Consider the following 13,059-nt stretch of genomic DNA (forward strand, 5'->3'; position numbering starts at 1 on the left):
TGAACAATTTTGCTCTACAGATCCCATTTTGACAAGAAAATAGAAATGTTAGAGTTAGTTTGACCTAGATATTTTTAGGAGTTTGTATGGTTGGGTTTTATTTCTTTCAGCTCAGCCACAGAGATGAAGAACAACCATACACAGCTTATCCCAGAGCACTACCCAGCTCTGAGGCTGGTTGCATAGCAAACTGCAAAACACCAGCATGAGCTGAAAACATGCAGCAGTCAGTAATGTCAGGTACAAGCTCTGTGTTACGCTGAACTTTTTCAGACTTTACATTATGCCCTACTGTTTCCTGGTTACTTTGTTCAGTCAGCTGACTCTGGAGTTGTATTAGCCTGATTCTTCCTCTGGAGTACTTTGGGTTCTGTCATCTTTTCCTTCCTCTCACTTCCCTCCATCCTGTTCCTCTGAAGGATATTTTATCTCCTTACTTTTGGATGAACTGTTCTCATGGTTTCTGCTTGTAACACAGCTGTATGACAGGGAAGGGAGTGCACTAGAACAAGAGCTTGTTGCCTCATGGCAGTAGGTGGGTACTCTGTACTCCCCAGGCAAGAAAGCCATGGGCAAGAGCAGCCCACAGACCTGGCAGTGGGTCAGGAATGCCACGGCCCCTGGGGTAAAGAAGCAGCTCCTGGTGAACTGGCCTCTCTCCAGGCAGTGGGGTTTACTCTTCACCACCTTGCTGCTTTGAGGCAAGATTTCCAAGGAGGATGTTAAGGTCACTTGCCAGACAGAGGGAGCAAAGCATCATTGACAGGGGGAAGGGCTTCCTTTTAATCTTTGTGGCAGAGAAGATGAGGACCACTCTCAGGAGCAGATGTTTCAGCTCTGGGCTGAATTCCTAACCTCTAGCCACTTCCCTCTCCCATCCTGTTACTGAGAAATTCTGGGAAAGGATTTAGATGCAAACAAAAGAATTTGGGCAGACAAGAGCCAGGAAAGCACGTATTTTTAGTTTAAAAAAAAAACTCCTAAGGAAGAGTAGTAAGGGAATTTGTTAAGATGATATGCATGGAGGCTGAGAGAAATGTTCATTTCCACTGGAATAAGAGAGCAAATTCAAGATGCTGGGCAAGCCAGAAAGGTTGCAGGGCAGAAGTTGGAGACATTCCAGGATGTAGTCCCAGGCTGTAATAAAGGAGTAATAAATAGAATGCCTACAGGATAAAGGTAAATTCCAAACCAGATACTTTGTTCTATAGTTTTTATTTTAAAAACAGGAAACAACCACATTAATAAGCATATAAAATCATCCAAAATATTCACAATGCTGTTACAGAAAAAGAAAAGAGATACCATGTGAGAAAGACCTACACATTTCGGTCCAAGCCAACACACATCTCTGATGCAAAGTATGGAATGCTCTTATGCACAGCTGTAGGGGGAATTTCCTAACAAGATAGATGCCCATGTAGAAATATGTCTGGAAGTGCTGGAGGGTCAAAGGAAGGGCACAAAAATCTATATAGCTGAGCCAAAATATTAAAGTTGGGGAAGAAGTCATTTATTCTCAGACATATTATATAAATCTGGCACAGAAGCCCAATAGTAAGCTAGGGAAACCTGCTTTGTGCAAAGCTGGAGTATTTCAAATCGTCACAGGAAGTATTTCACAGCAGCAAGTTTTACTGATCTTTGCAACTGTTTCTCATTAGGGAAGGTAGAAATGTGATCACTGTAGTTACTGAAAAAGCCAGATACATGCCCCCAGAATATACATCGATGGGAATTTCTCTGTCCTGCAGTACATTGTCAAGAAAGCTTGGGCTATCCATGCTACAACAATTTTGCTGTCATGCCTGCCTTTCTGAACCTTTATCTTCCTTTTACCCACCTTGGAACCTGTAGGTCTGCCTCTCTTCTAGGATATCCAGCAATGAACCTCCAGCATGAGTTTGCAGGTAGACTTGAGTTTGACCAAGTCAAAACTCAGAAGACCTTAGAGCCAGAGTTTAAATTGGACCTACCTCTGTGCTACCTTTAGATAGCTTATGCAAGCCCAGACAGACATGGGCCTGAAGTCTCTCTCCACAGAGCGCTGCAGTCAGTGAAGCAAAGCTCCCATCCCTTGATTTCAAGTATACCATATGTGCTACTTTTTTGCCTTCCTCAACTGTGCTAGCTTGGCAGCAAGGGTAGGTGTGTACATACTCTCAATTGCCTAGCAGTATGACAAGTAGGAGACCAATGTTTACTGATGTACAATTACTGTCTGCCATATCCCTTTTAACAGAGGCACTATTACAGAGCTGTACACATCCACACAGCATGCTGCGCACTGGTGAGCATTGCAACATCATGCAGATCTTCCAGAGAGGACACATGGGGCAAAAAAAAAAAATTGGCCTACAATCAACCAGTGGACTGAGAGCTATAGAGCTTTCACACTGCTAAGCTCACATGTTCTAGTAGCTCTGGTCTTCATGAAGGACCAGAGGACTACCTCCTCTACCTTTATGAACTTACACATGCCATAACCAACCATGCCTGTGTCCAGAAGGGTCACACTACATGCCTCTGTCTAATATTTATAAGAACAATTGCTAAGAAAATACAGCTTTGGAAAATAGTAGTTATCCTCACAGACCTTTAAGTAACAATCTGAAATTTCAGACTTTCTGACCTACTAGAATACAGCAGAGAAGCCAAAAAATAAAACTAAGAGAAGGCAGGAGAAGTTACCTTCTGGTTTGCAATCACCACTCTCAATCATCCCATACACTTAACCATGACTAAAAATGTAAACTAACACCACCCATTTGCTGCAATACCACACTTTCCAATTGACACTTGGGAACAATATTTAAAATTGCCACCCAAAAAAATCCCCAGTAACAGATTTTGGTGGGCAAACATCTCTTCTTACTAGTATGCAATTCTTTGAATTTCTTTCCAGAGGGCACAAATAACTTAAAGGTGACATGCATAATTGGCTCTGTTGTATATACTATCCAAAATGCCCAATCTCCTGTTTAGTACCATGTTTCTCCTCTACAGTCTTATTGCACCTCGAGTCTACAGCATCTTTGTTAGATTAGCTATTTCTCTTAAACATCTTCAATTTCTTTATCTGTACATTTTTGTACACCATTAAAAAAATAAATATTTACAAAGTGACATACAAATAAATAAACTTAAGTAAAAGTATGCTTTCAGTCTGTCTATACAAAAAAATAAAACAGCAGGAAAAAATATGCATGTAACTTGGTCCCCTTTTTCCTGAGGCTGAAAAAAGTGCACACTGGATAGGAAAAAGCAAGGAGATGGCTTTTTGGTAGGTTTGCTAAATTCCAGTGTAACACTGCACACACACACACAGAGTAGACTCAAAGGGCCAGGGACTTGTTTTTGTGGGTCACTTCAGCTCACTACAAAAATAGTAATTAGATTCAAATACACAATGGTCACTGCGTGCATTAAGTATGTTAACCCCAAATAGCAATTATAGGTGAGAAAAAACAAAAAATATTGCCAGATCTTCTCTGTTCTCCTGATGTTTGTGACAGGGAAGATGAAATTATTTTTGCAAGTGCCAGGTGCCTTCCAGTACTTGAAAATGGGATCACCCATATTAGATTTGCTTAATGTTGGTAAGCCTGGCAGAATGGGGGAGTATGTGGGTGCAAAGAAGAAAATAGCAGCAATTGAGGGGGAAAAAATGTCCCAGTTCTCATGGTTTTCTTTGCTCATTCCTTTAATGACTCTTTAAGCATGTAAGAGTCGAAGAACGGGTCTGTTAATCTTAGGCAACTTCTTTGTCAGGTTGTACGTTGTTCAGCTCCACCATGGGGTTCTTCTCTACAGGTGATGTGGGGCTGGCTTCTGCTCGTCCTTCAAAGCCTCTGGAGATGTCTTCAAAAGTCCTGCCCTTGGTCTCTGGCACTTTGAAGAAGGTGAAGACAAAGAAGATGACCAGGAAAACAAGGAAGATGAGGAAGACATAGGAGCCACATAGTTTCTGCAAGGAGGACAAAAGCAGAAGGTTTTAATTTGAAAAGCTCATAAACCTAAATGCAAGGTTATTTGCTATTGACAGGCCAAAATTCTAACATCTTTCTCCAACAGTGCCCTTACTGTGTTGAGGAAAAAGTCAGTATTTTTTTTTAAAATGAAGTCAAGTTCCTGTGGGCTTCTGAAGTGCTTTAATGTTCCTGGGGATGACAAAAATTGAGGCTTTTAAAGGGAAAGTCTTGATGTGCTAATTAAGATGGCTCTTCCAGCTATTTCTAAACTACAGGCAGTTAAGACAGCAGAATATAAGGTGAGCCACAACACTCAATCCTCAGTAACATCACAACACAGAATCAGGGACTCTGCTGAAAGCAGGGACAACTTCAAGGAGAGATCAGGTTAAGGGTCATAGTTATGTTTTGACATCTCCAAGGATGGAGATTCTACAGTCACTGCAGACACCTATTCCAACGCTACAGCACTCAGTGCATTGCAAACTGGGTCCTTACCTCTGCATAGGGGAAGAGCATTCCCACTAAGAAATTAGAGGTCCAGTTGGAACAACCAGCCACTGCCATGGCTGCAGGCCGTGGGCCCTGGCTGAAGAGTTCTGCCACAATGAACCAGGGGATAGGGCCAGGGCCAATCTCAAAAAGAGCCACAAAGCCAAAAGTGGCAACAATGCTGATGTATCTGATCCACTCCACAATGTCCTGCAAGGGAACAAAACATTATCAGCTGCAGTTTGAGGCAAACGTGGCATAGTACAATACCATCTCCAGTGTCACAACTTTTTCAGCTGCACTGTGAACACTATGGCAGTTTGTCTGCAGTTAAGAAGCTGTGCTCTCCACCACACAGCTCTAGCCTGAGCTGTACCTGCCTACAGAATTGCAGGGCAAGGCAGCTGTATGTGTCTTATGTGTCCCCTGCTGGGGTCAGCCTGGACAAGAATACAAATTACTCACCTTCAGAGCTAAAGCGACGGTCATAAGAACAGCACACACAGCCATGCCACCCAAACCAACTAAATGGAGGGTCCTGCGCCCTGCACGCTCCACCAGGAACAGCTGTAAACATGGCAGAAGAAATAATCCATGACTTTGGCAGCAAGAGCTGAAGAGGCTCCTTTGCTCAGTGTGCCCTGCACCTCTTATCTGCCTGTAGCCCTCAGTGCCAGTGGTGATCTCAATGCCAGTCACCAGGCTGCTCCAGCCTTGGCACAAGTTTTTCCTCTCTGGTTCTTGCTACTGCCTTCTCTCATCATTTTTCCCCGCCGTGCACTCCTTTTCACCCTTTCTCCTCTCCCCCCACAATGCTTTTAATGCATTCTTTTCTTTGCTCTTATAGGCCATTGCCTAGCCCAGTGCTTTGCCACAGCCTGGCTACTTGTCTTCAGTCATATCTCCCAAAAAAGCCCAGGCAGACAAGTTACCTCTCATCGTAAGGCCCTGTACCACTTACCGACACAACAGTGAAGACTGTGTTTACCACACCGGCTCCAATAGTGGCATACACAGGCTGCGTGATACCAGCTCTTTCAAAAATCCCTGTAGAATAATAGAATACCTGGGAAGAGAAAGCAAAAGTTGGACACCATCATAATTCCCGTGTTTGACAGCATGACCCTTGTTCTCTGCCTAATGGCTTGCAGGCCCAACAGGGAGCTTCTAAGAAGCACTCAACAGTATAAAACAGCATGCTTCCAGTCAAGGTTCACTCACTTGATACAAGGCTGCAATGTCTTGCTGGGGGGTGTGCATGTGTGGGAGAAGTGAAAGCAAATATAATCTCCACTTTCCATTTTAGCAATCTCTACAGGATCACAAAACCGTGATCTCCAATCAAGGCACAGAGGGGTTTTTGGAAGCACAGTTCTTTCAACATTAGTGTCAGGTCCAAGTGTAGCCAGAGATAAAGGAGGCCCAGCAGATGGAACAGGAAGATACTCACAGCATTGATGCCTGAGAGCTGTTGGGAGAGCTGCAGCATGATGGCAATGATAATGGCTTGACGGTAGTTTGGAGAACGGAAGAGCTCTGGCACAGTTGCTTTCTTTTCCTGGGACATTTTAGCACTCTCTTCTTTCATCTCCAGGATGTCTTGAGACACATCTTGTGTACCACGGAGCTTCTGGAGAACTGGAGGGAAGAATCCAAAAATGCCAGGTATAATACACCCACAGCCAGTAGGTTCCCCCTACCCTGCCCTGCTATTTCAGGGAGGCCACACTGGGAAGACCAGACCACCTGCCAGCTAGCATTTGGGCCTGCTGCATGAGAAAGACCAAGGCCCTGCATGCAGCTTTGCTCATCTTTTCAGCCCAGCATGGAAACCAGGCCCAGGTCCTGCTCATGTTGCTCGATCTCCAAACTTGCACTCAATCCCTAATTCTGTTCACATGCTTGCCAGAGCTGACTCCAGCCCCCTGCAGTAGGAGAGGGAGACAGTCTCCAAGCTCCCTGTTAAATGCCAGCTTATTTCCTGCCTTCTAGAAGGAGCTGACAGAGCTGCAGGAGGTGGCCCCGCTACATCCCACCAGGCCAGGTGCCATTCCTCATGTCTTAATCCCACCTGCAGTCTCTGTTGGGATGCCAGGTTTCTCACACTTCCTGGCACTGGTGCAACCTAAAAGCCAGGAGGGTAGGCTTGGTGCCCTCTGGGAGTCACACCCTGATCCACTGCAGGCTCCAGATTCAGTCCTGGCCTCCCACTAAAGTTCAGTGGGGGCTGGGAGCCAGAATACAGCCCTGCCCCTTCAGAGAGGAGTTCTTACCTGCTTGTGCTTTCTCTTCCTCCATCTTGTTGATCAATAGGAAACGGGGACTCTCAGGGCAGAAAAGAAGAGCCACGCACTGCAGGATTGCTGGGAGGACCGTGAACCCCAAAAGCAGTGGCCAAAGTGCTTCAGTCCCCATGATTCCCTCCAGGCCAAAGATCTACACCAAGAATTGAAGAGAAATAGTGATTTAAATACTCCAATTCCTCACTCCCACACCAGTGAGTATGGCCCCACCTCACCCTCCCCTGGCCCTCCTTTCCCCAGAGGGCAGGATCATGTTGTGTCAAGCCTACCTGGGCCACCAGGATGCCCACCACAATGCCCAGCTGGTTGAGGGTGCCAAAGGCTCCACGGAGGCTGGTGGGTGAGACTTCACTGATGTACATGGGCACAAAGCCAGTACAGAGACCACAGAAGAGGCCAATAATGAAGCGGCCAATAATCAGCATCTCCACTGCCTTTGCCATCTTAGAGAAGGCCATGAGAGTGCCACCAGCAAAGGCCAAGACGTTCACCAGGAGCATGGAGTTCCTCCTGCCAGGGTAAAGATGTCAAGACTGAGCTTAAACTGTCAATATAGTGGGAAAATCATTGGGAGAGGGGTAAACCTACCCATGACCTCCTGTCTTGGGGATGGTAGAACAGAGTAATTCCCATTCAGCTCCTGCCTTGGCCTACAACCCTTTCTTTTTGCAGCCCACACATTCTTTTGCAGCCCAGCCACCTCCTCCTCCCCCCCCCCGCTTCCTCTCACCTCTGCCCTCTTTCTTCCAACACTTCATTGTAGAAGGGGAAAATTCCCTAATGGCTTGGATTGCTCTTCTCAACTTACCTGCCAAATCTGTTGACGAACAGGCTGACTGAGAAAGAGCCGATCATACCTCCTACCGAGAAGATGGCCACAGAAAGGGACCACAGAGATGTGAGCAGCTCTGGGGAGACAACCTGGCCAGTCCGTTCAGACAGAGTTCTGTTGAAGAAGCTCTGGATGATCTGCAAGAGAAACCAGGTGGAGACAGTTACAATCCAGTGGGAGGCATTTTGCACTGGGGACAATGGAGATTACTTCTGAGGCCTTCCTTCTGTTTTAATGGAGGCAAGAAGCAAGGATAGACCCTAAAAATTCAATAAGCAGTAACAAGTCATACAAGAGGAAGATGAGTGTGCAGAAAAAAAGAGCTTTCATTGACAAGTTCAGTGGATGGGTAGCAGTATGATGAGGGAGAAGTTGCTTCACTGAACTTGTTGAGGAGTGGTCAGTGTTTATTAAGGAAAACAGGCTTATCTTCTGGATGATGCAAGTCACTGGTGGTGCTTGGGAGAGGGTGTAAGACAGTTGGGAGTGAGGAGGAGCAAGAAAATATGGCCAGAGAATGGAAGGGAACATTTCTGGCAAAACCAGAACTCTGGCAGCAGGGACAGCCTTTCTGGGATGGAACTAGTTTAAGAGACACAGAAAGTTTCGCTGAGGTAAGTCTGAAAAACTGCAATATTACGTAAAACAATCCTTCGTTGTCCCATAGGCATGTGACAGGGCTGGGTTGCTGATTTCTGAGACATCTTTGATAATGAGAGAAATTCTGCAAGGGCTGAGGGGGAGAGATGGCCTCAGAGTGCCTGTGTCCTGCAGATGGCAGCAGGACATTAGCTAGGGAGGACCCCTGCCTCCCACCCCCCCCAACGGGTGATGTGACATCTATTCCGGGAGACAGAGTGGATGTGGTATTGGTGAGTCAGTTCCTGAGAGAGAGGAACCATCTTATAGTTACAGAAAACCACATTTCTCGTTTTCTTCATCTCTTCTTTCTTAGGCTACAGTCATGAGATGGTTTGGTCAGTGTGCCCCAGTCACAACCCTTTTACAAGTACTGAATCTACAATTAACACAAGGAATAAATAAAAAAATAAAGAAGCCTGAGATGGTCCTCAAGATAAAACTAAGCTACAGCAACTATAATACCTACCAACACTCAACTGTTTTCTGCATGCTGCTCTCCACATTCCTTCTGCCATGGCTGGTTTATTCTGACTCAAAACTCCAGTGGCTCACATTCCTCCACGCACCAAATACAGACCTACTAGAAAATGGCAGATGGGGCCCTCCTGCCCCCTCTGCACTCCTAATTAAGAGAATTAACCTCTGTTTGCTCTCTCTACTCCCCAAAGCTTTGCCCTTCTGTGTCCATTGTTGTCATTGAGAGAGGGTCTTCTTGACTTCATAAACCAGAACCAAATTATTAGCTGCTTGGGAGACAGCTCCTCTCCCTTTCTAGACCTTTGTCTTCCCATCAGCCCCTCAGCACCATCTCCCTCACTCATTCTCCCTCTCACCTTCTCAGGAGCATTGATAACGCCAGTGTTGTACCCAAACTGGAGAGATCCAATGGCAGCAATGGAAACAGCATAGATAAGGGGCGCTGTGATTTTCTGTGGAAAAAGACAAAACGATTATTTAGTTAATTTGGTTATTCATGCTGTCATGAAGTTTCTCTTCAGCATAAACAGCAGCTGCAGCTCATAGGTGGCACGTGCAAGTGCACCAAGGGTGGGTACCAGTGACAGAGACTCTGGAAAGGAAGATGCAACTGTACAGCAGGAAGAAGTTCTGTGACTAGAAACAGGAGGGCCTGTCAGAACCTCCCCTTTATTATCTCCTGACCTTTCTCAACTATTCTCAGCTCATTAATGAATACACTGGCTGCATTAGTGGCTGTTATTTTGGGTTGATCTGCTTTACAGAAAAGCTTTTGCTGATCTCTGGCATGTCATGAAACAAGAATCTAACTCCTTCCTATGCCAACTGACAAGTTCCCATAAATTGAGTCTCAGATCTGCCCATAAGCTATACTGGCAGTCACTCCTATCAGTTAAAACATGCACTCTTCAGCAACAGGCCTGCTTTTCCCAGGCTAGTGCTTCCCAGCCCTGCCCCAGGGCACCTGGCACAGCAGCCTGCCTCACAAAGGTGGCAGCAGTGCTGCCAACCTTCCCGTTTATTTTTCTTGATGCTGTGGCAATACTAGGGTTCCTGGATTTTGAGTGTGTGAATCTGTTAAAATAAAAAACTCCTGAGCCCTCAGAGCCATAGAGGAAGCTTGACAGTACAGCCTCAGAAGTCCCACAGACTGAGAAATTTAAGTGTCAGTGGAAAGCATCTGACATTTTCTACATTCTTAAAGCTTGTGGAATTTAAGCCAGCTCTGTGTTAGGGAGGCATGGGGGAGCAGGTGACTCAGGAGTTGGCTCTTAGATGGCCAGTGCTTGAGTTGGCACAATTTGAAAAGATCATGTTTCTGTCTCAGGAAGGATTGGAAGCTTTTCCAAAAATCTTAACAGTCCCTTTTCCAAGGCTTTCCAATTATTGTCCTAAGACTGGCAGGGGAAAGAAAAGTACTTTATGGGACCTGCTGTCACAGCTCTTCCAGTCTCTTGCTTTCTGACTCGGTTCCAGGAGCAGTGGCTCCCAATACCCTCCTGCCAGGGCTCACACCACCTTTTACTGATCTTTCAAGCCAAGCATATAGGTGCTTCTGGCCTGCACAACCCTCACACAGCTACCAGTTAGGCCTCAGTAAACAGAAACTGGGGAAATTACTCTCGGGCATGTTTTCCCCCACCTACATACATCATGTAAATGTCTCAGGCTGATCTCTCTTCCTGCCAAGGTTAGTGATGGAGAGAAAGGGGGCAGGGTCCTCTCCTTGCAGAAAGCAGATGATTCCCAAGGTACCCTTCAGATTTGAACACACACTAGGTGGCCAAGGCTTTCTCCCCTCCGCCTTGTGACCACTCCCTTCATTTTCAGCACAAGGAAATTTGGCACAGAATTTTAAGGACACAGCTCTTTCAAAGCACCTGGATGCCTGTAAAAAGGCATTAAGACATCTAAGCACTTTTAGGACTCCAGGCCAGGTCATCCCTAGTCAGCAGGTACAGCAAAGCTGAGGACAAAACCCAGCTCTCCACATTTTCAACACAGTGACTCAACACAAGTGCATCTTTCTCCCTCCAGGGCTCTGCTTTGTCATGGCTTGCAGCGGTCACAGCTGGCCTTTATCTTCTGGGTACAGCAGGGAATACAGGGTACCTGCTTTGCTGGTAGCCCTTACCTACATAGTACATAAATAACTATCAGGTTAGTTCTCCTAGCCTCTTTCATACTCCCTCTCCTGAGTGTTGTCTGCTATTCATCTCCTACCCAGTCTCATGCCACCTAGACATCACATGGCCTGACCCATCCTCTCTAGGGGACCAGACCGTGACCTAATGTATGGAACATTTGTTACTGCTGGAAGTGCCTCACTTCCCAAAAGGCAAACAGTGAGCTCAGAAATAGTACAGCTACACCCACCCTATCCAAAGGCTGACGGCTGAAGTCTATGCACCGGCAAGGAATTCAAACCACTACTACCCCTCCCCCCGACCACAGGAAACAGCAGTGTTCATTATCCAGGAGATGCTTCTCAACAGCCCCCCCTCTCCTTCACTAACTGGAACCTCAGAGCAGGACAACTTGTTTAACCCAGCTAAAGTGGCCTCACAGCCCTCCTCTGAGCGACCTTGACCAGATGCTCTCCTTTCCTCTGCATCATCTCACACTGCCTACATCTCCATCAATATGGCGGTGAGGGCCCCGGGCTTCCCGGATTCTGCTGTTTCTGTGTAACTGTAATCCACCGGCATCCTGCACCAGGTTGTGCTGAATATTTGCTGTCTCTCCTCATGCTGGCCTGCTTTTCTCCCTTGATGCATTCATACACACAGAGTCATTAGCTCACTCCACTGGTGCCCTCCTCACTCGTAGATGCGGATGAGCTATGATACTGACAAGGGCTCTGTCCCCTGCTCTCCAAAAGAGAAAGGGGGAAAGGATATACGCTTTGCTTTCTTCTTTAAATGTAGAAGTACCGTTATTATAAGCCATACCACCACCACAAAAATGCCTTTAAGAGTAATCTCCCTTTTAGCATCATGACCCCTGGGACAAACGAGCGCTGCCCTGCCAGCAAAATAAACCTCGTGATCAATACGATACAATACGGATAGCATCATGTGGATCATCAGGCCACACGCACGAAAACAAATCAATCTTACGATCCGCAACAACTCCTCCCAAACATCGAGTGCCTGCCCCCGCTCCTCTCCCCCCCATCCCACCCCGCGGCTTTTCCCGAGTCACCCGCTAAAGGACCGCAACTGCGGCCTTGCCGGCACCACCGCCGCATCCACCTTCACCACGACCAACAGACACCCGGCGGCGAGTTATCCCGAGCACCCGCCAGTCGCGACCACATCCACAACCACTCCCCTTCTCCAGCCCTCCGCCGAAGCGCCCGGGTACCCGAGCGGCGGCTGCCCGACAGCGACCACCTCTCACCGGCCGCAGCGATGCCGGGGGAAGGAGGAAGAAATCCGCGCTCCCTCCCTACCTTTTCAGCATCCATCGTCAGCGACGAACGGCGAACGACTGGCGGCGAACGGCTGCCGGCCAACAGCTACCCCACCTAACGGAACCCGCGAGGCGGAGGCGGCGCGGCTCCCCCCCCCACACCACACCACAAGCACGCACCCATGCTTTCGCGGTGCTGGAGCCCGTGGATTTATAGTCTTTCTTATGGGAGGGGGCTGGTGGGAGGGGCCGGGGAGGGGAGGAGCTCTGTGGCAGTAATTCCAGGAAAAGAAAAAAAAAAAAAAAAAAAATAGTCAGCTCACACCGATTTCTGACTTAAAACTGACATCAGCCCCTTCCGGCAGCGTGCGTGCTGGGCAGCCTCTCTGCCATGGTGCGCGGCGAGCAGGGGCATCCGGCCGGCGGGCATCCCGCGGCTTTGGCTGCGGAGCTCCGGAGAGAGCATCTGGGAAAAGTCAGATGCGTGGAGAAGTATTTACCACTGATGCCATACAAATGTTAGCTAATGATAGAATACTGGTGATTTGCATAAAAGGAGCTGCATGACATAAAGCTGTTTCCAGTCTATAGTTTGAACACCGAGGCAGGCAGCGACGGGCGGAGGCAGACACACAAATAGCCTGAAGTCAAATGCCGCCTCCGTGAATGCTCTTCCCACCTCCCAAAGCTGTGGATGAGGCACAGTTCTGGATAATTGGGTTTGGGGGATTTTTCGTTTGGTTGGTTGTTTTCTTTTTTAAAAAATATTTTTCCTACAAAGCTAGAATCCATGGGAGCAAAGCTGAAGTTGTGACCTTGCATCTGCATTTAGTCCCAAACTTGAACCCTTTCAACCAAACTGCACTACTGTGCTTCATATTCATTTGCTGTCCATCCTTCGGGTCAAACAATTGCCAGTCTCTTCCAG

The 13,059-nt window shown here is 47.1% G+C and overlaps 1 protein-coding gene across 1 annotated transcript; it reads right to left on the reverse strand.

Annotated features, from left to right (window-relative positions):
* Nucleotides 1-1,199: 1,199 nt before the first annotated feature.
* LOC129204478 (solute carrier family 2, facilitated glucose transporter member 3) lies at nt 1,200-12,347 on the reverse strand. The gene is made up of 10 exons (XM_054820573.1): nt 12,172-12,347; nt 9,074-9,169; nt 7,575-7,735; nt 7,036-7,276; nt 6,737-6,899; nt 5,914-6,101; nt 5,425-5,529; nt 4,929-5,030; nt 4,470-4,673; nt 1,200-3,967 (listed from the first exon to the last, which is right to left on the reverse strand). The coding sequence occupies exons 1-10, from the start codon at nt 12,184-12,186 to the stop codon at nt 3,752-3,754; spliced, it is 1,491 nt and encodes a 496-aa protein (XP_054676548.1). The 5' UTR covers nt 12,187-12,347; the 3' UTR covers nt 1,200-3,751.
* Between the last annotated feature and the right edge of the window lie 712 nt (nt 12,348-13,059).

The sequence above is a fragment of the Grus americana genome, chromosome 1 (genome assembly GCF_028858705.1).
Source record: "Grus americana isolate bGruAme1 chromosome 1, bGruAme1.mat, whole genome shotgun sequence".
Taxonomy (NCBI): domain Eukaryota; kingdom Metazoa; phylum Chordata; class Aves; order Gruiformes; family Gruidae; genus Grus; species Grus americana.